The sequence below is a fragment of the Podarcis erhardii genome (genome assembly GCF_964252035.2).
Source record: "Podarcis erhardii genome assembly, chromosome: 7".
Taxonomy (NCBI): domain Eukaryota; kingdom Metazoa; phylum Chordata; class Lepidosauria; order Squamata; family Lacertidae; genus Podarcis; species Podarcis erhardii.
In genome coordinates this window covers 89,657,998-89,682,581 of record NC_138511.1, presented here as the reverse complement: position 1 = coordinate 89,682,581, position 24,584 = coordinate 89,657,998, and the positions used below count along the sequence as shown (strand labels likewise).

The following is a 24,584-nucleotide window of genomic DNA, read 5'->3' as shown; positions in this document are numbered from 1 at the left end:
TTCCACCAGGCCGGAGCCATCACTGAGAAGGCCCTGGCTCTGTTTGAGGCTAATCTGATTTCCTTAGGGCCCGGGACCTCTAGGGTGTTGCTATTTATGGACCTTAAGGTCCTCTGGAGGGCATACCGGGAGAGGCGGTCCCGTAGGTACGAGGGTCCTAGGCCAATATAGATCAGACGCAGGCATGGGATCAATTTATTTCTTCCATTTCATCAAATTGGTTGAGGGTTGTTGTTTTTTGCCAAGTGAAACGCCAAAGCCTTGCCCTCTCTCCTTGGCAAATCTGTGTGGGTTTGGCAACACAGATTAATATGCTAACTTGCCTGGCTCTCTGGAACTGGGTGTGGGCTGAGAAAAATAAAAACAGGTTTTTCCCTCCAGATGGGGCCGGGAAGAGCAGCTGTGGGGCGGAAGAGTCTTGCGTAGCGGCGGTTTGTTTCAGTCAGACGCCTTCCGAAAGGAGTTTCGGCCCATGCCATGTGCCAGGGAACCCGGGGCAAACCCTTTTGCCCCTACGCAGTGGCTAATTTCGCACTCGTGCCTCTTGCAGAGGAGCGGCTACAGAGCTGTTCCGTGCCATCCTTTTGCTGGGCTCCAGAAAAGCACTTTGTGTCTTGAGAACATGTTTGGGGGGGGGGGTGTTAAATCTATTGATGAAACGTCTATCCTGCTCTGATTTGGGGGTTCCCAGTGGTTCCCCCTCCTTTGCTTCCAATCAGATCCCGGCTTACTTAACTTCAGCAATGCTGCAGCATTTATTTATTTCCCATGAAATCGTAGAATTGTAGAGGGGGAAGGGATGCAAAGGGCCATCTCATCCAACCCCTGTTTTATTTAGCAGAATTTGCATCCTGCTTAATTTGTAAACAAAACCTCTTAATTGGTCCTCCCTGTGGATTTTATTTTGGGGAAAAAGAGACCCAGGGTTCAGACCCTGCCTGGAAGCATCACTCAGCGATTAGGCAGACCTTCTCCCAAATTCTGAATATTTGGAAACTTCACAGCAACGAAGGGAAAGGCACTCTGCACATCCCTAGAAGCTCATTTATCCCGGGCAATTAGCACACGCCCTGCAGCCCTGCGCCTGCCATGGGAGGAGACAAGCCTCAAAGCTGCCACTTTAATGACAGGTAACAAAGAAGACCAGTGTGCAGCTCTGAGCTCTGCTTGCCCTATTTCTGCAGGCTGCGGCTGCATCCAGGTTAGACTGCTACAATGCACTGTGCCTGGGGCTGCTTTTGAAGACGGTTCAGTAACCTCGGTACATGCAGAACGTGGCCATTTAGATGCCTATTTCGGGCCCAATCTCATTACACCAATATTCATTTTTATTGGTTTTTTTATTTGTTTCCAAGGGACGCGGGTGGCACTGTGGGTTAAAGCACAGAGCCTAGGACTTGCCGATCAGAAGGCGGTTCGAATCCCTGCAACGGGGTGAGCTCCTGTTGTTCGGTCCCTGCTCCTGCCAACCCAGCAGTTCAAAGTGCAAGTAGATAAATAGGTACCGCTCCGGCGGGAAGGTAAACGGCGTTTCCCTGCGCTGCTCTGGTTTGCCAGGGGTGTGATGGTAGTGGCATTTCCTGGTGCAAAGAGGCGGCAGAGGTGTAAATGACTATCAGTTGTGTCAAGTTCTCCAGTTCAGTTGAATTCATTAAACTACATACCGTAGTTTTAATGGGATGTTGAAAAAATGTGCAATTAATTATTGCTATTTTGAATCATTATGTACTACTAACTTCTTCAGTGGGTCCAGCCAACTGTGGTTGCCGGTTCCAGAAGAGGGTTGTTGTTGTTGTTGTTGTTGTTGTTGTTGTTGTTGTTGTTGTTGTTTTGTTGTTGTTGTTGTTGTTGTTGTTGTGTTGTTGTTGTTGTTGTTGTTGTTTTGTTGTTGTTGTTGTTGTTGAATTTGACCAAACAGCGTGAGGCAGTGGAAGGCAGGAGGGCCTGGCATGCTCTTGTCCAGGGTGTCACAAAGAGGCGGACACGACTAAACGACTAAACAACAACATTATCAAATTTATATACTGCCCTATACCTGGGAGTCTCAGGGTGGTTCACAGAATAAAATCAAGATATAAAACCATAAAATACCCAATAAAAATAAAAACAACAACCCAATAGCCCCCCCCCAAACATTTTAAAGGGCATAGGTTGTCAATCAGATCAACCAAAGGCCTGGTTAAAAAGGAACGTTTTTGCCTGGCGCCTAAAGCTGTATAATGAAGGCGCCAGTCAAATTTCCCTGGGGAGAGCATTCCACAGATGGGGAGCCACTGCAGAGAAGGCCCTGTTCTCACGTTGCCACCCTCTGGACGTCTCGAGGAGGCGGCACACAAAGGAGGGCCTCAGAAGATGATCTCACGGTCCGGGGAAGTTCATATGGAAAGAGGCGGTCCTTGCGGTATTGCGGTCCTGAGCCGTTTAAGGCTTTATAGTCGAAACCAGCACTGTGAATTGGGCCCAGCAGGTTGGGCTTCATGGGGACACGACTCCTGTTCCAGTCTGGGCTGCTACTTGCCGGGGGGGTGCAGAATAGCACCAGTTGGCAGAGTCGCATCAGAGCCTGGCTGCTGACATCTAGTAGCTGTGGGCAACCAAACAGCGAGCTGGTTTGCCTTCCCCAAAACAATGTGGTTTTTTTTTAAAAAAAAGATATTTATTGAAATTTCAAAAATTATACATAAAAAAACAATAATAAAAGCAAAACACAAACACAAAAAAATGACAAATATAAAAAATAAACAAAGTAGAAAACTAAAAACTATTTAAAAACAAGTAAAATTTCATTCCCTTATTTTCTTATAACTTACTTCCCCGACCTCCTCATACCTCCCCTTTTTGTATTCCAATTTCTAATTGTTAATTCAGCAAATCCTCTCCCTTGATTTTCATTTAATTTTCAACCCTTCTTTTCTTTACTTAATCATTACAGCTGAAAAACCCCTTAATTTTCCAAACCAGCATCATTCTAACATTCATTAATTTTGCAATATTTCCCAAGATAGTCCTTAAATTTCTTCCAATCTTCTTCCGCCGTCTCTCTTCCCTGGTCTCAGATTCTGCTAGTCATTTCTGCCAGTCCCATATAGTCGATCACCTTCATCTGCCATTCTTCCAAGGTGGATAGATCTTGTGTCTTCCCCAAAACAATGTTTTAAATAATAGTAATAATAATAATAATAATAATAATTTATTTGTACCCCGCCCATCTGGCTGCGTTTCCCCAGCCACTCAGGGCAGCTTCCAACAAAGGATTAAAAATACTGTATTTTCTGGCGTATAAGACTACTTTTTAACCCAGGAATATCTTCTCAAAAGTCGGGGGTTGTCTAATACGCCGGTTACAGCAGCAGCTCCTGCAGCAACTCCCCACCAAAGGACACCAAGCTCTCTAGATGAAGATACGCTTGAAAATTGGCCCCAGAAGCCCCTGGCCACTGGGAAGTGGAGCGGATTTCCGAGCCAGACTGGAGACTGGGTTTTTTTGTTTTGTTTTTTGGGGTTTTTTTGGTGTGCGTTGGAAGAGGGGTAGTCTTATACGGCGAGTATATCCCAGACTCTATACAGTGGTATCTTGGGTTATATACGCTTCAGGTTACATACGCTTCAGGTGACAGACTCTGCTAACCCAGAAATAGTGCTTCAGTTTAAGAACTTTGCTTCAGGCTGAGAACAGAAATCGTGCTCCGGCAGCGCAGCAGCAGCAGGAGGCCCCATTAGCTAAAGTGGTGCTTCAGGTTAAGAACAGTTTCAGGTTAAGTACGGACCTCCGGAACGAATTAAGTACTTAACCTGAGGTACCACTGTATTTTAACCGGAAAAGTTGGGGGGTCGTCTTATACACCCAGTTGTCTTATACGCCGGAAAATGCGGTACATTAAAACATCAGTTGTTAAAAACTTCCCTAAACAGGGCTGCCTTCAGATGTCTTCTAAACGTCAGGTAGTTGTTTATTTCTGTGGTGTTTTGAGACACACATCCTCTGATTTGCGGGAAAGAATTGTGCCACGCAAGATAGGCCCCTGAACATCACCTGCTACCTCTGGAGCTCCCATTGCCACAGCGAGGTCAGGCGAAATTAAGGTGCTCCACTACCTGCGCTATCGCAATGTGGAGACCAGTGTAGCCGCTGACAGGTGGCACATTTGGTACACGACCCAGGTTCAGTGTTCACAACCTAGAAGCAGAAGCCTTTCCGAGAGTAAGGCGTGGTGAATTTGCCCCGGTCAGGAGTGAATAAGAGGGAAGCTTGCAACAGTCAGAGGCTAAGGAAGAGGAGATGGGAAAGGAGGCAGGAACCAAACAGGTGAGCAGAGCTGGGTGAGGTCCCCGGGGGGAAGTTGTCGCCCTGGGCCAAAGAGAAGGCAGGCAGAGATCCCAGGAACAAAGTGCCGACAAAGGAGAAGAAGCTGGAGTTTTCAACAGTAGCCATGAACCGGGATGATGGGCCTTGCATTCCCCATCAAACAAAATTTATTGCGGGGTCTTGCGGGTCAAATCGGAGCAAACTAAAGGCGCTGCGGTCCTCTGCGAAATTTCCCTGGCTTTTGTGGGTTTGCGTATCGTCCAGTGTGTCCTCATTAGCCTGGTGCAAAGCATGAAAGTTGGAAGTGAGAGCTGGACCATAAAGAAGGCTGATCGCTGAAGAATGGATGCTTTTGAATTCTGCTGCTGGAGGAGGCTCTTGAGAGTCCCATGGACTGCAAGAAGATCCAACCTCTCCATTCTGAAGAAAATCAGCCCTGAGTGCTCACTGGAAGGACAGATCCTGAAGCTGAGGCTCCAATACTTTGGCCACCTCATGAGAAGAGAAGACTCCCTGGAAAAGACCCTGATGTTGGAAAAGATGGAGGGCACAAGGAGAAGGGGACGACGGAGGACGAGATGGCGGGACAGTGTTCTCGAAGCTACCAGTATGCGTTTGACCAAACTGCGGCAGGCAGTGGAAGACAGGAGGCCCTGGCGTGCTCTGGTCCAGGGGGTCACGAAGGGTCTCCACCTCCATCGTTCTGCCTGGACACTGAGGTCCAGTGCTGGGGGCTTTCTGGCGGTTCCCTCCCTGCGAGAAGCAAAGCTACAGGGAACCAGGCAGAGGGCCTTCTTGGTAGTGGCACCCACCCTGTGGAACGCCCTCCCACCAAATGTCAAAGAGAAGAACAACTACCAGACTTTTAGAAGACATCTGAAGGCAGTCCTTTTCAGGGAAGCTTTAATGTTTGATGCATTACTGTATTTTAATATTTTGTTGGAAGCCACCCAGAGTGGCTGGGGAAGCCCAGCCAAATGGGCGGGATATAAATAATAAATTATTATTACTATATTATTATAATGCTCTTCATCCCCTTTACGCACTCTAAGATGTGGAACGAGTAACGCCTCCCTCTAAATTTGCTGAGGCTGCTTTGGGTGCCCTGCCATTTTCCGTTCTGTGGGCATGACCGAGCCAACGTAGACATGGCTGAGACAGGAGTGCAAACAGGCTCAGAATGTCGGCTTGGGAGAGCACATTTTTGCTTGGAGCTCTGTCCTGCCGTGCGATGCTCAAAATCCTGATGCAAGGCCTTGACGCATCGTTCCTGACAGTTGCAGCTCGCCCGCGACTCACTTCCATAAAGCAGCATGCTCAACGCACAAGTCTGGCAGATGTTAGCATCACGTTCTCCCACATCCTTTCGGAGAGGCGAGCCATTGCCGGGGCTGCCTTGCCAATATGCATATCCAGCTCAGCGTCAATGGAGAATTTCCTGGTTATGGTACAGCCCAAGCAGGCAGGATCCCAATGGATATGCTGTACGAACAGCTGGCTTCAGGCACCAGGCCTGTTGGCAGACCAATTTTACAAAGATGTCTGTAAACAGGACATGAAGGCCTTTGGGAGTGGCTAATGGCTTGGCTTGAGGGACGTGGGTGGTGCTGTGGGTTAAACCTAGGGCTTGCCGATCAGAAGGTCAGCCGTTCAAATCTCCTAACAGGGTGAGCTCCCATTGCTCAGTCCCTGCTCCTGCCCACCTAGCAGTTTGAAAGCACATCAAAGTGCAAGTAGATAAATAGGTACCGCTCCGGCGGGAAGGTAAACGGCGTTTCCATGCGCTGCTCTGGTTCTCCAGAAGCGGCTTAGTCATGCTGGCCACATGACCTGGAAGCTGTACGCCGGCTCCCTCGGCCAGTAAAGCGAGATGAGCGTTGCAACCCCAGAGTCGGCCACGACTGGACCTAATGGTCTGGGGTCCCTTTTCCTTTATCTTTACTGGCTTGGCTTCTCTGCATCCCGGGTGGAGGAAAGGAACCCCAATTTCCTTCTTTTAAGCTGCAACAAAAATTGGGGAAGAGAAGGCCTAGATTGCATGCTGTTTTGCCTTGCAATCCCTTACAAAAAGTATAATTAAAGGAATAATTCATTTCCCCCTCTCTTTTAGCTGCTGATTACAAAGCAGAGGAGAAAATGAGCTCCTAGGAGAGGGGAAGGTCAGGGTTGTGCCTCCAGCTCAGGCCTCAGGGGTTAAGGTGAGCTCAGGGGTCAGATCAACAACCTGTTTGTTTTTCCGTGAGGGAGGCAAAGGCGTCACCAGGGAGGAACGCCCTCTGAGCATGTGCAGAATACCGTCTCCTTCTCATTGAAGGGTGGAATATTCAGGGCAGGATCAAAGAAAGAAAGAGCTTTTCATGCGTCGCAGAGTTAAACTACGGAACTCCCTGCCACAGGAGGCAGCGATGGCCGCCAATTCGGATGGGTTTAAAAGAGTAGTGGATAGTTTCACAGAGGAGAGGGCTATTGAGGGCTCCTAGCCAGAGGCAGCCATGCTTCTGAATACCCATTGAAAACCGCAGGAGGAGACACTTGCCTTGTGTTCGAATCCTGCTGACATCGGGGTATCTGGTTGGCTATTGTGAGAGCAGGATGCTGCCTAGATGGGCCATTGGTCTGATCCAGTAGACTAGCTGGAGAACTCTAGTTTTCCTTTAAAAAACAATATTATTTATTTGGTTTTTCAAATTAAAAATTTACAGAGATATATCAAACATAAATCATAAAAACAAGATTCCAAGGAATCTTCCATCCTCTCCTTTGTGGGTCCTGTAATTAATCATTTCCTTCGGCATCTTTTATGACACTCCAAATCTTTTACATCTCTATTATATCCAGAATTCACCCTTAAAAACTACAAGGGATATTCCAATCCTACTAACGATTTTAACTATCTGCAATGGTCTTTAGGGCGCGGGTGGCGCTGTGGGTTAAACCACAGAGCCTAGGACTTGCCGATCAGAGGGTCGGTGGTTCGAATCCCCGCAACGGGGAACGGGGTGAGCTCCCATTGCTCAGTCCCAGCTCCTGCCAACCTAGCAGTTCAAAAGCACACCAGTGCAAATAGATAAATAGGTAAGGTAAACGGCATTTCCGTGCGCTGCTCTGGTTCGCCAGAAGCGGCTTAGTCCTGCTGGCCACATGACCTGGAAGCTGTACGCCGGCTCCCTCGGCCAGTAAAGCGAGATGAGCGCCGCAACCCCAGAGTCGGCCACAACTGGACCTAATGGTCAAGGGTCCCTTTACCTTTATCTTTAATGGTCTTTAAGATAAGTTACAAATTTCCCCCATTCCTTATTGGAATTTTGGTATTCCTGATTTCTGATTCTTCCGGTCATTTTAATAACAACAACAACAACAACAATTTATTATTTGTACCCCACCCATCTGACTGGGTTTCCCCAGCCACTCTGGGCGGCTTCCAATAAAGATTAAAAGGTACATCAAAATGTCACACATTAAAAACGTAGTCATTTCAGCATAGTCCACCTGCTATTCTTATAGGGTAGGGAGTTTGTCTTCTTCCCATCTCTTTCCAGCAGACTATTCTTAGTTTTTTATGCGGTCAGGATCCCGGACTAATGGGCCCCCATTGGCCTGACCGGCACCCAGCAACACTTATTATGTTCTTACGTCATGTTCTTATTGTGCAACCGACGCCCTCATGTTTGGGACCCTGCGAGACCTCTAAAATTGGCGGTTTGTCATTTCCAGACTGGTTTGGCAGGTGTGCAGGATGCGATCTGCCTTGGGAAATGGGGTGTCCCTTTTATTGTTGGTGGTGCTGGGGGTGGAGGAACTGGGAGAGAAGTTTAGGGCTGGCTCCGTCCTTGCCTGAACTGGTTCCCGGGCATTACAAAATGGATTTGGCACTCTGCCAGGGGAATCTCTCCTCCTAGACAAAGGGCTCTCTTTTGTAGAGAACAATGCTTTGCAGGCGGAATTGGGCTGCCAGATTCCCTCCTGATTAAGCATGGCCTCTTGGGAGAAATCTGGCTGCACCCCGTCTCCCAGGTCCCCAATTTTGTCCTATACTTATTTATCTATGTTAACGGGAAAATCCGAGGGCTCCCTTGGACAAAAAACAAAGACACCAACCAGGATAACTTGGAGCAAAACAGCAGCCTGTAGGCTTCGCCTTTATTGATCTGTTGCAACAGGGTGCTCCCCTCACCTGCAGGAGAGAGGAGGGACCCAGAAAAATGGTGCGCAAGACCTTATAAAGACTTTTGAAATTGCCACCCTGTAGATCAAGACCACCCCCAGAAACATCATGCATACATCACAGAAGGGGTGTAACTTAAGACCACCCCTCAGATACATCACACCTACATCACAGAAAAGGCGGTCTAAAACAGAAATTTTAATATTGCTTTTTTCTCCTGTTGTTATTTATCTCCTGTCTGGCAAATTACTTGATTGGATTTTCTGGGTAGCCTGGCCATTCTTTTGTAGTGATAAATACTTAATTCCTGGGCCAGGTCACAGGCTCACACCCTATTCAAACACAGACATACCCTTAAGACAGGATTTGTGAACGGGGAGGCTTTTCCATTTTGGGACCAGGGAGGAAGCAGGGTTCGAATCCCCACATACCTGCCACTTTGAGCTCTTTGGAGGGGAGGAAAAAGTGGGATATTAAACAATAAATGAATAAATAAATTAGGTGGCTTTTCCATTTTGGGGAGGCTTTTCCATTTTGACCTTGCAGAGAAAAGATTTGGTCAGTTTAGGAATCAAAATGGTTCCAGGTTGGCCCTCCTGCGCTGATCTATGTATGTGCTTGGTTGGTACACTTATGAACATTACCATATATCTAAGACCATAATATTCCTATCACATCTATTAAATTTACGTCCTTCATCCAAAGCCCTCAGGGCACTTCGCAGCACGAAATACGGAACAAAAACCACAAAGTACACAATAAAAACAAGAACAGGAAGAAATGAAAACAAGAACAGGAACAAAACAGTAAACCTGTCTCGCCACAAACACATTTAAAAGTTTCTTCCGTGAGGGCAAATTAGATCAGGCATGTAAATTGGTCTAAATATATTTCCTCCACGTGTTTTTGTAAACAACAGCTGCCACCTAATTTATTTATTTATTGTTTAACATCCCACTTTTTCCTCCCCTCCAAAGAGCTCAAAGTGGCAGGTACGTGGGGATTCGAACCCTGCTCCCTCCCTGGTCCCAGCCCAGTGCCACGACTGGTGCAATTAGGTGGTGTTGTAAATAAAAATATGCCCTTTTCCCTTATGGGGTATCCAAGAGCCCATAGAGTCCTTACATAGGTTCCCTATTGGTAGGAGAGAATAACAGAGGCCAACCAGAGAATATTGAGAAGCAAAGCAGCTAGTAAGCTTGATCTTTATTGATCTGTTGCAACAGGGTGCTCCCCTCTCACGCAGGAAAGGAGGAGGACCCACAAAAATGCTGTGCAAGGGCTTATAAAGACTTTTGAAATTCCCATCCTGTAGATCAAGACCACCCCCAGAAACATTATGCCTGCATCACAGAAGGGGTGTAACCTAAGACCACCCCTCAGATACATCCCACCTACATCACAGAAATTTTAATATTATTTTTCTCCTGTTGTTGTTTATCTCCTGTCTGGCAAGTTACTTGATTGGATTTCCTGGGGAGCCTGGCCATTCTTTGGTAGTGGTAAAATACTTATTTCCTGGGCCAGGTCACAGGCTCACACCTTATTCAAACACAGACATACCCTTGAGACAGGATTTGTGAGGAAAGAGACAGTGGGGAGGCTTTTCCAGTTTAACCTTGCAGAGAAAGGATTTGGTCAGTTTAGGAATCAAAATGGTTCCAGGTTGGTCTTCCTGTGTTGATCTATGTATGTGCGGTTATGAACATTGCCATATATCTAAAACCATAAAATTCCTATCACAGTGGTTAGCTTTAAACTTGACTCATCTGATCACGCACCGAATAAATGTTTGCATGTTTGCATGATTGCGTGTTGTTGTTGTTGTTTAGTCGTTTAGTCGTGTCCGACTCTTCGTGACCCCCTGGACCAGAGCACGCCAGGCACTCTTGTCTTCCACTGCCTCCTGCAGTTTGGTCAAACTCATATTGGTAGCTCCAAGAACACTGTCCCACCATCTCGTCCTCTGTCCTCCCCTTCTCCTTCTGCCCTCCATCTTTCCCAACATCAGGGTCTTTTCCAGGGAGTCTTCTCTTCTCCTGAGGTGGCCAAAGTCTTGGAGCCTCAGCTTCAGGATCTGTCCTTCCAGTGAGCACTCAGGGCTGATTTCCTTCAGAATGGAGAGGTTTGATCTTCTTGCAGTCCATGGGACTCTCCAGAGTCTCCTCCAGCACCAGAATTCAAAAGCATCCATTCTTTGGCGATCAGCCTTCTTTATGGCCCAGCTCTCACTTCCATACATCACTACTGGGAAAACCAGTGTTTTTACTATATGGACCTTTGTTGGCAAGGTGATGTAGTATTTCGCAAAACTGCCTCTGAGCAACTCCTGCCGTGTTCAATGGGACTTGCTGCCTTGCAGGTGTGTTTAGAGTTGTGGAGCTTAAACAGTGTTGAAAAATACAACATTGTAACCTTAAATATAACAATTAAAAAGGATAAAATGTTCAAATGTTAATAATGGTACCTTCTGCATACCTCGGCTAATTTAAATTCTTCCATGCCCTCTCTGAAGACCAAATGAGACAACAGATGAGTTAATATTCTGCATTAGTTATTGTATTTTAATATTCTGTTGGAAGCCGCCCAGAGTGGCTGGGGAAACCCAGCCACATGGGCGGGGTAATAATAATAAATTATTATTATTATTATTAATCATACTCACAAGTTCAGTGGGGTTTTGTGACTTGTCCATGGATTTGAGTGGGTCTTCTCTATGGTTTAACCCACAGTGGGTGGCGTTAAACCACAGAGCCTAGGGCTTGCTGATCAGAAGGTCGGCGGTTCAAATCCCCGCGATGATGGGGTGATCTCCCGTTGCTCGGTCCCTGCTCCTGCCAACCTAGCAGTTGGAAAGCACATCAAAGTGCAAGTAGATAAATAGGTACCACTCCGGCGGGAAGGTGAACAGCGTTTCTGTGCGCTCCTCTGGTTCGCCAGAAGCGGCTTTGTCCTGCTGGCCACATGACCCGGAAGCTGTACGCCGGCTCCCTCGGCCAATAAAGCGAGATGAGCGCCGCAACCCCAGAGTCGTCCGCGACTGGACCTAATGGTCAGGGGTCCCTTTACCTTTACTGACTCTGAGTATGACTTTGGTGGCTATCACACAATATTTTTAAAAAACGGAACCTTTTGCTTTTAATTGTTTTTAGAAGAGCATATTGTTTTAATTCATTAAAAAAAAAAATAATTCCATTAATCCCCTCCCATGTGTGCGCAGACGCGGGTTGCGTACGCTGCAGGTTGTGAACATGCATCCCACACAGATCACGTTCACAACCTGAGTGTCCGCTGTATTCCCTTTTCCCTTTCCTCTTCTATGAAGAAACCCTTTCTGGGACCCCACATTTAAATTCTTCCTTGGTCTCCTTGCTGGCCCTAGTAGGACCTCCCCAAAATGACCCCTTAATTTCTGAATTTTATTGATATTGATGCTGCATTTTATTTTGTCTTTTATGCTGTTTTATGCTCTTTTTGAGTCGCATTTTAATCTGTGTTTTATATCTGCTGTTAGCCGCCCTGAGCCCAGTTTTTAAACCGGGAAGGGCGGGGTATAAATAAAATGTTATTATTTATTATTATAAAGAAAGGTGAATTTGGGCTCCACCTCCCTCCATGGACCAAGAAGCAGGCAGCAGGAACAGGGCATCCTGCCATAATTCCCCAAGCGTGAGAGCATATACACGGCCCCCCACCCAGGGAGTGACCAAGGGGGCAACACTAGACATCCGCAGAGGCTGTTGAGCAAGTCAGGTGTTCTGAAAGCCCATCTCCAGACCTGTCCTGAGGGCAAGGAGATGTCAAGAGTTTTATTGTTCTTTCGGTGATGGTGTCTGATCAAGTGACCTAATGCTGAACTTGTGTAACCCTTGTGTACCCCTCCCCATTTGTGACATGCTAGTGACGTAGTGAAGGGACGCGGGTGGCGCTGTGGAACCACCGACCTTCTGATCGGCAAGTCCTAGGCTCTGTGGTTTAACCCACAGCGTCACCCGCCATCCCTTTTTTGCTCCATAAGATGCACTTTTCCTCCTAAAAAGTAAAGGGAAATGTCTGTGTGTCTTATGGAGCGAATGCGTGGTCCCTGGAGCCGAATTGCCCAGGGGCGAAAAGCAGATTATGTTTTTGTGGTTTTTTTGAAAGAGGGAAGGGGGTGTTGAAACAAATCTGCTGATCATTTGCCAATCGGGGAGAGAGATAAGAGACGCTAGAGATAAAGGAGGCTGCCGGGGGGGGGGGGGCGATAAAGACAGCAAACTTGCAAGGAGAGGAGACAAGAAGACTAAAGCAATGATGAGAGAAATCAGAAGAAAAGGAGGAGCAAAAAACTGCTCCAGCTAAGGAAAAGACACTAAGGCAAACAAGAGGGAAGGGGGTGTTGAAAGGAAGCAGCTGATTGGCAAGCTATCAGGAGGGAGATAAGGGATGCTAGTGATAAAGGAGGCTGCCTGGGAGGAGAGAGGTAAAAGCCCAAGGATCCTCAGGAATTTTGCATTGGGTCCCCCCAAATTCACCATCAGATCACATAGCATGTCTGTGGCTACAGCCTGCACCAAAAAAAAAAAAAAAAATGCACCCACTGTTGCGTGGGGCCGCAATGGTGCAAAAACGTGATTACAGAGCACGGATCCACATCAATCTCCAAACTCACCGTTAAATCACATGTCTGTGGCCACAGCATGAACCACAAAAATCATACATCCACTGTTTCGTTCAGAATATTTTTTCCCTTGTTTTTCTCCTCTAAAAACTAGGTGCATCTTATGGTCAGGTGCTTCTTATGGAGCAAAAAATACGGTATACGTGGGTGACCTGCAAGGCTGGCCTCTCAGTTTGCTGCAAAACATCCCTGGGAAGAGAGGGGTGGAGAGTGTCGGTGGGACAGGGGGTGGGCCGGGGCGGGCGGGGGGGGGGGGGTAGAAAGTTGGGATGCTCTGCTAGCAAGTTCCCCATGTCCACAAACACCAACCATGGAGCTGCTCCATCTTCCTAGGTCCCTGCGACGCTTGGGGTGCTAGTGGCTGAGAGGATCGGGACCTCGATTGCCAGCTGGCATTATGGCGAGCGAAGACATCACCTGTGCCCAGGACCTCTTGGATCTCAGCTTCAAGTGTGAGTCAGGGGAGCTCACCAGCAGATTTTCAGGTTGCCTGGGGAAGAAATTACCCTAGAACACATTCTTCAACTGTTGTCCTGTGAGCAGGGAATTGCAGCTCTGCCAGAGGAATTGGGGGGGGGGTCTCCTAACAACCCTCAGCACCCTTAAGAAACTATAACTCCCAGGATTCTTTGAAGGAAGCCAAGTGGTATCATAGAGCAACAATTTCCAGAGCAATAAACTCTCAATCCCACTTCCCTAGGAACTCTGGGAACAGCAGCGTGCCAGGAATATGGGCTCCCCTCAACAAACTACAACTCCCAGGATTCGAGGGGTGGGGGTGGGAGAAGCCATGACCACTTAAAGTGCTACCAGAGTGCTTTAAATGTATGGCATGAGTGTGGTTCTAGAAGGGATCAAGGGTTTGGCTCAGTACAGTGGTACCTCGGGTTAAGTACTTAATTCGTTCTGGGGGTCCGTACTTAACCTGAAACTGCTCTTAACCTGAAGCACCACTTTAGCTAATGGGGCCCCCTGCTCCCGCAGCGCTGCTGGAGCACGATTTCTGTTCTCATCCTGAAGCAAAGTTCTTAACCCGAGGTACTATTTCTGGGTTAGCAGAGTCTGTAACCTGAAGCGTCTGTAACCCGAGGTACCACTGTACATTTCTAACCCGCTGTTGGCGAAAACGATTAGGATAAAAGTTTGGTAAATTACGCTGAGGAAAAGCAAATAAAGTCGGAAGCAGCTGGGTCTGCCTTTTGGTGTTCCTGCATTTTTGGTGTTCCTGGTTTGGCTGCTATGCTTTGGAACATGAAGAGAGCAGGGTTTGGCTGTTTTCTCTGACCGAAGTGCGAGGATGGGGGGGGGGGTTATCGTCCTGAGCCTTTGAAAAGCGTCTCTGGCTCCCAAGCGTGTTACGTGAGCGGTTGCAAACTGGGCCTTTCCACGGGGCGATTATGCAATCTGCCTTTGGGGCTACGGCGGGCTTTGCTGAGCCCGCCCCAGGAATGTCAAAAGAGGCTGCCGGCCAAAGACTTTGCCTTGCTCATCTCCGCTTTGAAATGCCCAACTAACTTCAAAGGGAGAAAACGACCGGATAGTAATAATAATAATAATCGTAATAAACACTCTCCAATGCATATGTTACTTTGCAAAGTAGCAGAGGAGAGTGTCCTGCCCCCCCCCCAAAGGGACTTTTGCAACCTAAGATTTGACACGGGAGGCAAATCTGTCCCGGTTGCCCAAATCAAGACACAGACACTAGATCTCCACTCAAGCAAACAGGAATGCCAGAGAGGGAGAGAGGAACAGAAGACACTGCTGTTCTGCTGCAATTAGCTCAGTATGGGCAGTTCTTTTGTCAACAGGGACAAATGTCAGGTTCTGCTTAGGCAGGAAGAACCAGGCGTACAAATTTAGGATGGGGACACCTGACCCGACAGCAATACATGTGAAAAGGATCTAGGGGTCTTAGTGGACCACAAGCTAAACATCTGAAGGAGCGTCTCCACCCCCATCTTTCTGCCCGGACACTGAGGTCCAGCGCCGAGGGCCTTCTGGCGGTTCCCTCATTGCGAGAAGTGAGGTTACAGGGAACCAGACAGAGGGCCTTCTCGGTGGTGGCACCTGCCCTATGGGACGCCCTCCCACCAGATGTCAAAGAGAAGAACAACTACCAGACTTTTAGAAGACATCTGAAGGCAGCCCTGTTTAGGGAAGCTTTTATTTTTATTTTTGTTCTAATTTTAAAAATACAGCTTTATTAAATAAATAAATAAATATAAATAATAGAAGACATCTGAAGGCAACCCTGTTTAGGGAAGCTTTTATTTTTATTTTTGTTCTAATTTTTAAAATACAACTTTATTAAATGAATAAATAAAAGTAATAGAAGACATCTGAAGGCAGCCCTGTTTAGGGAAGCTTTTAAAGTTTGATGCATTTTAATATTTTGTTGGAAGCCGCCCAGAGTGGCTGGGGAAGCCCAGCCAGATGGGCAGGGTATAAATAATAAATTATTATTATTATTATTATTATTAGTCAACAGTGTGATGCAGCAGCAAGAAAAGCTAACACTATTCTAGGCTGCATCAACAGAAGTCCATAGTCCAAGGATAGTCCCACTCTATTCTGCCTTGGTCAGGCCACACCTGGAATACTGTGTCCAGTTCTGGGCACGACAATTTAAGAAGAATATCGACAAGCCAGGGAACCCCAAGCAGGCACAAAAAGAGCCCTCTTCCTTGCTTTCTGGGCAAGATTGTCTCAGCACGCTAGGGGTGCTTGCAGCCAATCTCACACAAACTCGTACGGCCCCACAGGATCTCACAAGAGCGTCTCAGAGCTGGTGCACTGAGCACGCCTTTCCTCCCCAAGCCAGACAGAGAGCTTCAACGCTCTTTCTGTGCCAGCAAACCTGAAGCAGACCTGGCGCAAAAAGAGCTTTTGAGCTCTCTGCCTTGCTCCGATGCAACTTGCGCAATTTCAGCCCCCTTGCCTGCTACCGCGTATGGTTGGAACCGCACAAGTTAAAAGAGCGTGAGGTTATTATTATTATTTATTAAATTTATATACAACCCTTTTTCACAAGATCTCAGGGGGGTTCGCAGGATAAAAAATATATAAAGCAAGAAAACAACACCCCCCCCCAGAAACACATTGAAAAGGCAGTAGAATGTTAGCCTTATAAAACCCAAAAATACAAAATAACATACTTAAAAGGTAAAGGGACCCCTGCCCATTAGGTCCAGTCATGGCCGACTCTGGGGCTGCGGCGCTCATCTCGCTTTACTGGCTGAGGGAGCCGGCGTACAGCTTCCGGGTCGTGTGGCCAGCAGGACTAAGCCGCTTTTGGCGAACCAGAGCAGCGCACAGAAACGCCTTTTACCTTCCCGCCGGAGCGGTACCTATTTATCTACTTGCATTTTGACATGCTTTTGAACTGCTAGGTTGGCAGGAGCAGGGACCGAGCAACGGGAGCTCACCCCGTCGCGGGGATTCGAACCACCGACCTTCTGATCGGCAAGTCGTAGGCTCTGTGGTTTAACCCACAGTGCGAACAATTTAAAAATACAAAAGTGTGTGTGTAAGCCACTTTGCTCAGGCTCTGCCGGGAAAAGTGACTCAGAAATGTTTTTAAAACACACACACACACATTCAGTTACAGATAGGTAGCCGTGTTGGTCTGCCATAGTCAAAACAAAAAAAATTCCTTCCAGTAGCACCTTAAAGACCAACTAAGTCAGTTCTAGGTATGAGCTTTCGTATCTGAAGAAGTGTGCATGCACACGAAAGCTCATACCTAGAACTGACTTAGTTGGTCTTTAAGGTGCTACTGGAAGGAATTTTTTTTTGTTTTGACACACACATTCAGTATTGCAAAGCCTGCTGGTGTGTGTTGCTCTATGGGAGCAAACGCCTGCCCTTTTTAATTTTTATTTTCTTCACTTGGCAACTGGCCCGGCATTTCATAGCTGCGAGCAAAGCGGGGCTCTTTGCCGGGACGTCCTGGGCTTGTCTTGACATTCCTGCGGCATTTTCGGCCGAACCCTTTGTAGCCCGCTGAGCCTGCCCAGGAGGCAGGTGGCGTAATGGCCCCGCGGCAAACGGGTGAGGAAACCAGGAGGGCTGGGCCCGCACTGCAAGGCCGGTGTGACTCTGTGAGCAGGCACCAGGCTTGATCCTGCCGCATGGGCCTCCCTTCCCTGGGGGGTGCCGTAGACGGCTTTCCGGGAAAAATGCGTGGCACTTGCTAGGAATTTTGCAGCCTGGTGGCTGAGGAGTGTTTCTGTGTGTATCTGCTTGGATCTTATCTGCTACAGCGCCGTAAAGTGCCAAGTCCCCTCTGGCAGCTAAAAAACCATTGGAGAGAAATCTGGTTCCCCCAGATCCTTAGCAGAACTATTTATTGGTTTATTACATTGTCATCCCACTTTCCAGCTCAAAAGTGGTGCACACAGCTCCTTCCATTCCTGTTTCGTCCTCACGCAACAACCCTGCAAGGGAGGAGAGGCTGAGGGAGGCACCGGCTGGCCCAAGGGAACACCCATGGTGTCTTCATGCAAACGAGTGAGAATTCGAACCCAGGCCTTTGCCATACCCTAGTCCGGTAATCAAGATCCATTTAAACAGAAATCCTAAATAGGATCCTGGTAGGCTGTCCAGTGGGACGCGGGTGGTGCTGTGGGTTAAACCACAGAGCCTAGGGCTTGCCGATCAGAAGGTTGGTGGTTCAAATCCCCGCGACGGGGTGAGCTCCCGTTGCTCAGTCCCTGCTCCTGCCAATCTAGCAGTTCGAAAGCATGTCAAAGCGCAAGTAGATAAATAGGTACTGCTCCGGCGGGAAGGTAAACGGCGTTTCCGTGCGCTGCTCTGGTTCGCCAGAAGCGGCTTAGTCATGCTGGCCACATGACCTGGAAGCTGTACGCCGGCTCCCTCAGCCAATAAAGCGAGATGAGCGCCGCAACCCCAGAGTCGGCCACGACTGGACCTAATGGCCAGGGGTCCCTTTACCTTTACCTAGGCTGTCCAGTATTTTGTGATCGCGTTTTCTGTTTGTTCCACCCACATGTCAGGGCCAAAATTCTTGCGAAAAAGGGGAATACGGTAGATCGTAGAATCATATAATTATATAATAATTTATTATTTATACCTCGCCCATCTGGCTGAGTTTCTCCAGCCACTCTGGGCACCTCCCAATTGAGTGTTAAAAAAAATACAGTATTAAATATTAAAAACTTCCCTAAACAGGGCTGCCTTCAGATGTCTTTTAAAGATAAGATTGCTGCTTATTTCCTTCACATCTGATGGGAGGTCATTCCACAGGGAGCCACTACCAAGAAGGCCCTCTGCCTGGTTCCCTGTAACCTCACTTTTCACAATAAGGGAACCGCCAGAAGGCCCTTGGCGCTGGACCTCAGCGTCCAGGCTGGACAATGGGGGTGGAGATGCTCCTTCACGTATACAGGACCAAGGCCGTTTAGGGCTTTAAAGGCCAACACCAACACTTTGAATTGTGCTCGGAAATGTACTGGGAGCCAATGCAGATCTCTCAGGACCAGTGTTATGTGGTCGTGGCGGCCGCTCCCAGTCACCAGTCTAGCTGCCGCATTCTGGATTAGTTGCAGTTTCCGGTCATCTTCAAAGGTAGCCCCACGTAGAGCGCATTGCAGTAGTCCAAGCGAGAGATAACTAGAGCATGCACCACTCTGGCGAGACAGTCTGCGGGCAGGGAGGGTCTCATCCTGCATACCAGGTGGAGCTGGCAGACAGCTGCCCTGGACACAGAATGGACCTGTGCCTCCATGGACAGCTGTGAGCAGAATGACTCCCAGGCTGCGCACCTGGTCCTTCAGGGGCACAGTTGTCCCATTCAGGACCAGGGAGTCCCCCACACCCGTCCGCCTCCTGTCCCCCCAAAACAGTACTTCTGTCTTGTCAGGATTCAACCTCAATCTGTTAGCCGCCATCCATCCTCCAACCGCCTCCAGACACTCACACAGGACCTTCACCGCTTTCACTGGTTCTGATTTAAAACCTAACCTAGGGCTCGAACCCAACCTAGGGCTCGAACCCACAACCCAGAGTCTCGCACTCTATCAATTGGTGCTCTCCTTCCTGGGGCAGGAGCAGAGAGTGCTTGGAGGGCCTGGGGGCCACATTCGCTTCTGGGGGGCCGCATGTGAATGGTAGGCGGGGCCAAATGGACAAAAGCAACACCTGTGGATTTTCTCCCTTGCCCAGTAGGCTAGGCTCTCTACATGCGCTCACGTCATCTCAGCAGGGCTGGGGGGGGGGGGAGAGGGCGGCTAAGGTGAGGTCCAAGGGCCAGTCAGAGAGCTGTGTCTGGCCCTCGGTGGTGATTGGCATCTTGGACCACCACTAGCCCTGCTCTGAACATCTCTGGTTCCAGGCATCCTTCGGGAACCAAGTGTCGTGGTTCCTTCGTTTCAAAAATGGTAGAGTTTTAGAGTCGGGGAACACCCCAGAGGTCATCTAGCCCAACCCGCCTCCCAGGCAGAGACCTGCCTCTCCTCTCCCTCTCTTACCCTCCTCTCTTGCATTCCCCACCACAGCTCTGGCCTCGAAGCACATGGACCTGAAGCAGTTGGAACTGGACACGGCGGTGGCCAAAGTGGACGAGCTCTCCAAGCAACTGGAGTCCCTCTGGACAGAAAACCCAGCCCAGCCTCTCGGGCAGCTCAAGGTGCGGAGGCAGCAAAGGAGCCTCGGGGTGGGGGCGGTCCTGGAACCGGCACCCATCCAATAAACATTAGATGATCCCCAGGGCTAGCTGGCTAAATTAGTCCTACTTGGGCCAGCGAGGAGACCAGGGGAGAATTAGCTGTGGGGTCTCAGAGCGGGTGATCTTCATAAAAGGGGAGGGAAGAGAAGGAGAATAAAAGAACCAGCTAAGTTCAAGTTGAAAGCCAGGTGGAATAGCTCTGCCTTACAGGCCCCACGGAAGGAGGTTAAATCCTGCAGGGCCCTGGTCTCACGGGACAGAGCATTCCACCAGGTCGGAGCCATCACTGAGAAGGCCCTGGCCCTGGTGGAGGATAATCTGACTTCCTTAGGGCCCGGGACCTCTAAACTACGATTATTCATGGACCTTAAGGTCCTTTGCAAAGCCGAGTGATAGCTTGTGATTGCATGATAGAATTAATGCATCAAAAGAATTTTTGCTAGTACCGTATTTTTCGCCCGATAGGACGCACCGGCCCATAGGACGCACCAAGTTTTTTTGGGGGGAAATAAAGAAAAAAAATTATTTCCCCCCCAGGCGCTTGTGGGGCCGGCAGCGGAGAGAAGCGCTCTTCTCCCCGCCGGCCGCCTGCAGACCAGGTCCGGGGACAGCGGGAAGACGCGCTGCGCCTCCCCGCTGTCCCCGGAGCTTGCGGAGCTGGCGGCTGGGAGAAGCACGTGTCTCCCCGCCGTCAGCCTCCAAACCACATCGGGAGACAGCGGGATGGCAGCGTTCCGCCTCCCCGCTGTCCCCCGACCTTGTGGGACTGGCGCTGCGGCTCTCCTGAAGCCTGGAGAGCGAGAGGGGTCAGTGCGCACCGACCCCTCTCGCCCTCCAGGCTTCAGGGAAAGCCTGCATTTGCCCCATAGGACGCACACGCATTTCCCCTTCATTTTTGGAGGGGAAAAAGTGCGTCCTATAGGGCGAAAAATACGGTACTTCATTTCATGAATATTACAACAAAATACAGCAGCCTCTTCTGGATGTTCTTGCAAGTATCTTCAAGAGAAGCTAGTTGTTGGGGAATTGGAGGTGGGGGGGACACCAAAGAGGGTCCCCACAAGCAGCCTTGTGGGGCCACCTTGCTTGCCAACCAAGTCCCGCAACCCTGGCCTGTGGCTGCCAGCTCTGATTTTACCAGACCTGGCGGGGGTGGGGTCGTTGTGGAGTCACGCCCCAATCTCCTTTCTCTGTTCCTGGCAGGCTATGGAGAGATTCAGCACCAGCCCATCGCACGAGCTGCAGGGCAGGATGAGTCCCATCGCCCCCTCCCCGCTGCCCCTCTTCCCCCGCAAGAGCCTGTCGTCGGAGACCACAGAGAGCGCCCACTACTCCTTTGGGGAAGCGGTGCCGGGATTCGCACATAGCTCCACCTACGGCTCGCCGTCCCCCAGCCAGCTCCTCGCACCCAGATCCCCGCTGGGCCGCCCCACCTCGCCGCGGCCGTCCCTCTTCCTCCAGCCGGAGGTGGACCGGGCGCTGCCGTCCCCCCGGCCCAAGGTGCTGCCTGTACCCTACGAGACAGCGCCCAGCCCCACAGCTTCTCCCCGCTCCCTGCGGCCCAGCCTCTCCCTGGAGCGCCAGTATGACTACAAGACCTATGGCGGGACGCTGGGCCGAGCCAGCTCCCCACGGATGCCCACGGAAGGAGCTGCGCCCCAGTCCTTCTTCCCGGACCGGGTGCCGTCGCCACGGCCGCCTCTGCCGCCGCCGTACGAGAGCCATAGCCTGTATCCGTCGCCACCCAGCACCTTCGCACCTTTCCGGTCTCAAGGTAAAGGTCAGGCGAGGACTGGGGGGGGGGCACTTTTGAGGTGGGGGTGGGACTGCTAGCCTTTGGGTCATGAGCCCATCCGTTTCATCAAGTTAACGAAACAGAATTACCGTATTTTTCGCCCTGTAAGACGCACTTTTTCCCCTCCAAAAATGAAGGGGAAATGTGTGTGCGTCCTATGGGGCGAATGCAGGCTTTCCCTGAATCCTGGAGAGGATTCAGGCTTTCCCTGAATCCTTTGGAGGCCGCCTCGTGCTCCGCGCTGGTGTCGGCAAGCCTTGCGCATGGGGGGGGGCGCGTGGGGCGCCCTGAAACAGAGGGCTCCCCATGCTGCGGACAGTAGCCTGCCGTCCGACGCGCGGGGGCACCCTGAAGCAGAGCACCCCTCGCGCCAGGCAGACATCGGCCAGCCCCACAAGCTCGGGGGACAGCGGGGAGGTGCAGCACCCCCATCCCACTGTTCCCCGACCTGGTTTTTTGGGGGGGAAATAAAGGAAAAATTTTTTTTCTTTATTTCCCCCCCAAAAAAGTAGGTGCGTCCTATGGGACGGAGCGTCCTATGGGACGAAAAATACGGTAATTGGATTTTGGATAAGTGTGCAATTCAAAGTCTGTTGTGTTATCGGCCTTGGTGGGTCATGAAATTGCTTTCTGAATGTGGCTTCTTTATAATAAAGGGTAGGTTCTAATAAATATAATTAATAATATAATATAATATAATATAATATAATATAATATAATATAATATAATATAATATAATATAATAGGGTAGGTTCTGTGAGCTGCCCTGAGACCTCTGGGTATAGGGCAGTATATAGTGTCTAATAAATAATTTTTTGTTTGTTTGTGTGTTTGTTTGTTTGTTTATACCCCGTCCATCTGGCTTGGCTTCCCCAGCCACTCTGGGTGGCTTCCAACGGAATATTAAAATACAATAACCTATTAAACATTAAAAGCTTCCCTAAACAGGACTGCCTTCAGATGGCTTCTAAAAATCTGGTAGTTGTTTTTCTCCTTGACATCTGGTGGGAAGGCGTTCCACAGGGCAGGTGGCACCACCGAGAAGGCCCTCTGCCTGGTTCCCTGTAACCTCACTTCTTGCAGTGAGGGAACCACCAGAAGGCCCTCGGTGATGGACCTCAGCGTCCGGGCCGAATGATGGGGGTGGAGACGCTCCTTCAGGAATAATAATAATAATAATAATAATAATAATAATAATAATAAGGGGCACTGGGGATGAGCTCAGTGGCTTGAAAAGCTTTGGAAACAGCTGGGCTGGAAGGTCAGGAAAGACGTGGTGACCCATAGGTTCTGGGTCAAGGGATGGCGACGGTGTATCCCCGAAAAAAGTCCTCGGGTGGAACTCTGAAGATTTCCCTCTCTGCAGATGACCTTGTGATCCGGAGGAGGGTGCAGAAAGGGTGGAATGAATCCGACCTGGACGTGGCGTATGAGAAGAAGGCGGCCCACCCAGTTGGTTATGAGCGTGAGTGTTGGCTGGGGTCTCTGGAGGGAGGAGATGAAGAGACGTTTCGAAGCGTCACTGGGTAGGCAGGCAGGAGGCAAAGTGGGGGGCAAGGAAAGGGCATTGTGGTGGGGCAGCCAGGCTGCTGGGGCACCCGATTAAGACCTTTAGAGGCCCCCCCCCATATATATCTAATTCAAAATACAGTGGTGCCCCGCAAGACGAATGCCTCGCAAGATGAAAAACCCGCTAGACGAAAGAGTTTTCTGTCTTTTGAGGTGCTTCGCAAGACGAATTTCCCTATGGGCTTGCGAGTTCTTGCGAGTTGTTTCCCTCCCCCCCCTTTTTCTAAGCCACTAATAGCCGCTTAGCCGTTAATAGCCGCTAAGCCGCTAAAAACGCTAATCTGCTAAGCCGCTAATAGGGGTGCTTTGCAAGACGAAAAAACCACAAGACGAAGAGACTCACGGAACGAATTAATTTCGTCTTGCGAGGCACCACTCTATAGGCAATAATAAACTGTCAAATAAAATTTCAATTTTTGAAATTCAATGAAACTTACAGTAGGAACGCGTTAAACCACAGAGCCTAGGACTTGCCGATCAGAAGGTCAGCGGTTCGAATCCCCGCGACAGGGTGAGCTCCCGTTGCTTGGTCCCTGCTCCTGCCAACCTAGCAGTTCAAAAGCACGTCAAAGTGCAAGTAGATAAATAGGTACCACTCCAGCGGGAAGGTAAATGGCGTTTCTGTGCGCTGCCCTGGTTCGCCAGAGCTGTTCCGCCTGGCTTTTGGTTTGGACTCAGTCTGACCCTTACGTTTCCCTCCCCTTATGGTCTTGATGTATGGGCTATTATTAAAATGAGGCTGTATTTTAAATTGTATTTTTAACCTGTATTTAAATTGTCCCCCCTCAATTATGTTTTTATTGTAATTTTACTGGTGTTAGCTGCCCTGCGCCTGGCTCTGGCCGGGGAGGGCAGGGTATAAATAAAAAATTATTATTATTATTATTATTATTATTATTTATTATAACTTCCACTTTCGTTACATTTGGAAAAAAAAAATCTCCAACTTTTTCTCATTGCAAAGTCTTTTGATCAGAACCTCAAAACCAATCTCACGTGACACATCTCCTCCTATACTTGCCTTGTCGCATAGTTGTTTTGCGGGGATTTCTAATAGACTTCAGCTGAGAAAAGGAATGCTCAGCTGAGCCATTTCTGACCGTTAATGGTAAAAATCCGGCAATGGGAAATTTCTGTGGTTGCCCCCCCCCCTTCTTTCCTCGATGCCCTAAGTAAGTGCTTATTTTGCTTAATGGTTTATCCAGCACTGAACATCCCATCCCCAATCAGTCTCTCTTTCTCTCCCCCCCCCCCGTCCAGGAGGAGACACCCACCTGGGGCTCCGCCAGAGTCTGGCAGGCGTCCCGCTGTCTCCTTGGAGGGAATCGAGTTTAGACGGGGGCATTGGGCCAAGCAAGGTAAGTTTGGGCCTGCGCGGCTCCCCTTTGGGTCTGTGGCACAGC

The 24,584-nt window shown here is 49.3% G+C and overlaps 1 protein-coding gene and 1 long non-coding RNA gene across 4 annotated transcripts in view; one reads left to right on the top strand and one right to left on the bottom strand.

Annotated features, from left to right (window-relative positions):
* PPP1R13L (protein phosphatase 1 regulatory subunit 13 like) overlaps positions 1–24,584 on the top strand; it is a 50,182-nt gene that overhangs the window by 9,168 nt on the left and 16,430 nt on the right. For 2 of the 3 annotated variants that reach the window (XR_014158328.1, XM_081868821.1), the window contains exons 1-6: positions 6,432–6,504; positions 13,465–13,583; positions 19,647–19,777; positions 21,020–21,590; positions 22,979–23,077; positions 24,442–24,539. Coding sequence is in view for 1 of the 3 variants with exons in the window: in XM_081868821.1 (XP_081724947.1) it covers positions 13,529–13,583; positions 19,647–19,777; positions 21,020–21,590; positions 22,979–23,077; positions 24,442–24,539 (954 nt within the window). In the remaining 2 variants the exon portion in view is untranslated. Of the gene's footprint in view, positions 1–6,431; positions 6,505–13,464; positions 13,584–19,646; positions 19,778–21,019; positions 21,591–22,978; positions 23,078–24,441; positions 24,540–24,584 lie in introns of those variants that run through there. The other variant, XR_014158327.1, reaches the window with a different exon arrangement.
* On the bottom strand, positions 13,537–14,280 carry LOC309346260. The gene is made up of 3 exons (XR_014158537.1): positions 14,226–14,280; positions 13,732–13,997; positions 13,537–13,664 (listed from the first exon to the last, which is right to left on the bottom strand). It is a non-coding gene; the product is annotated as an uncharacterized lncRNA (long non-coding RNA).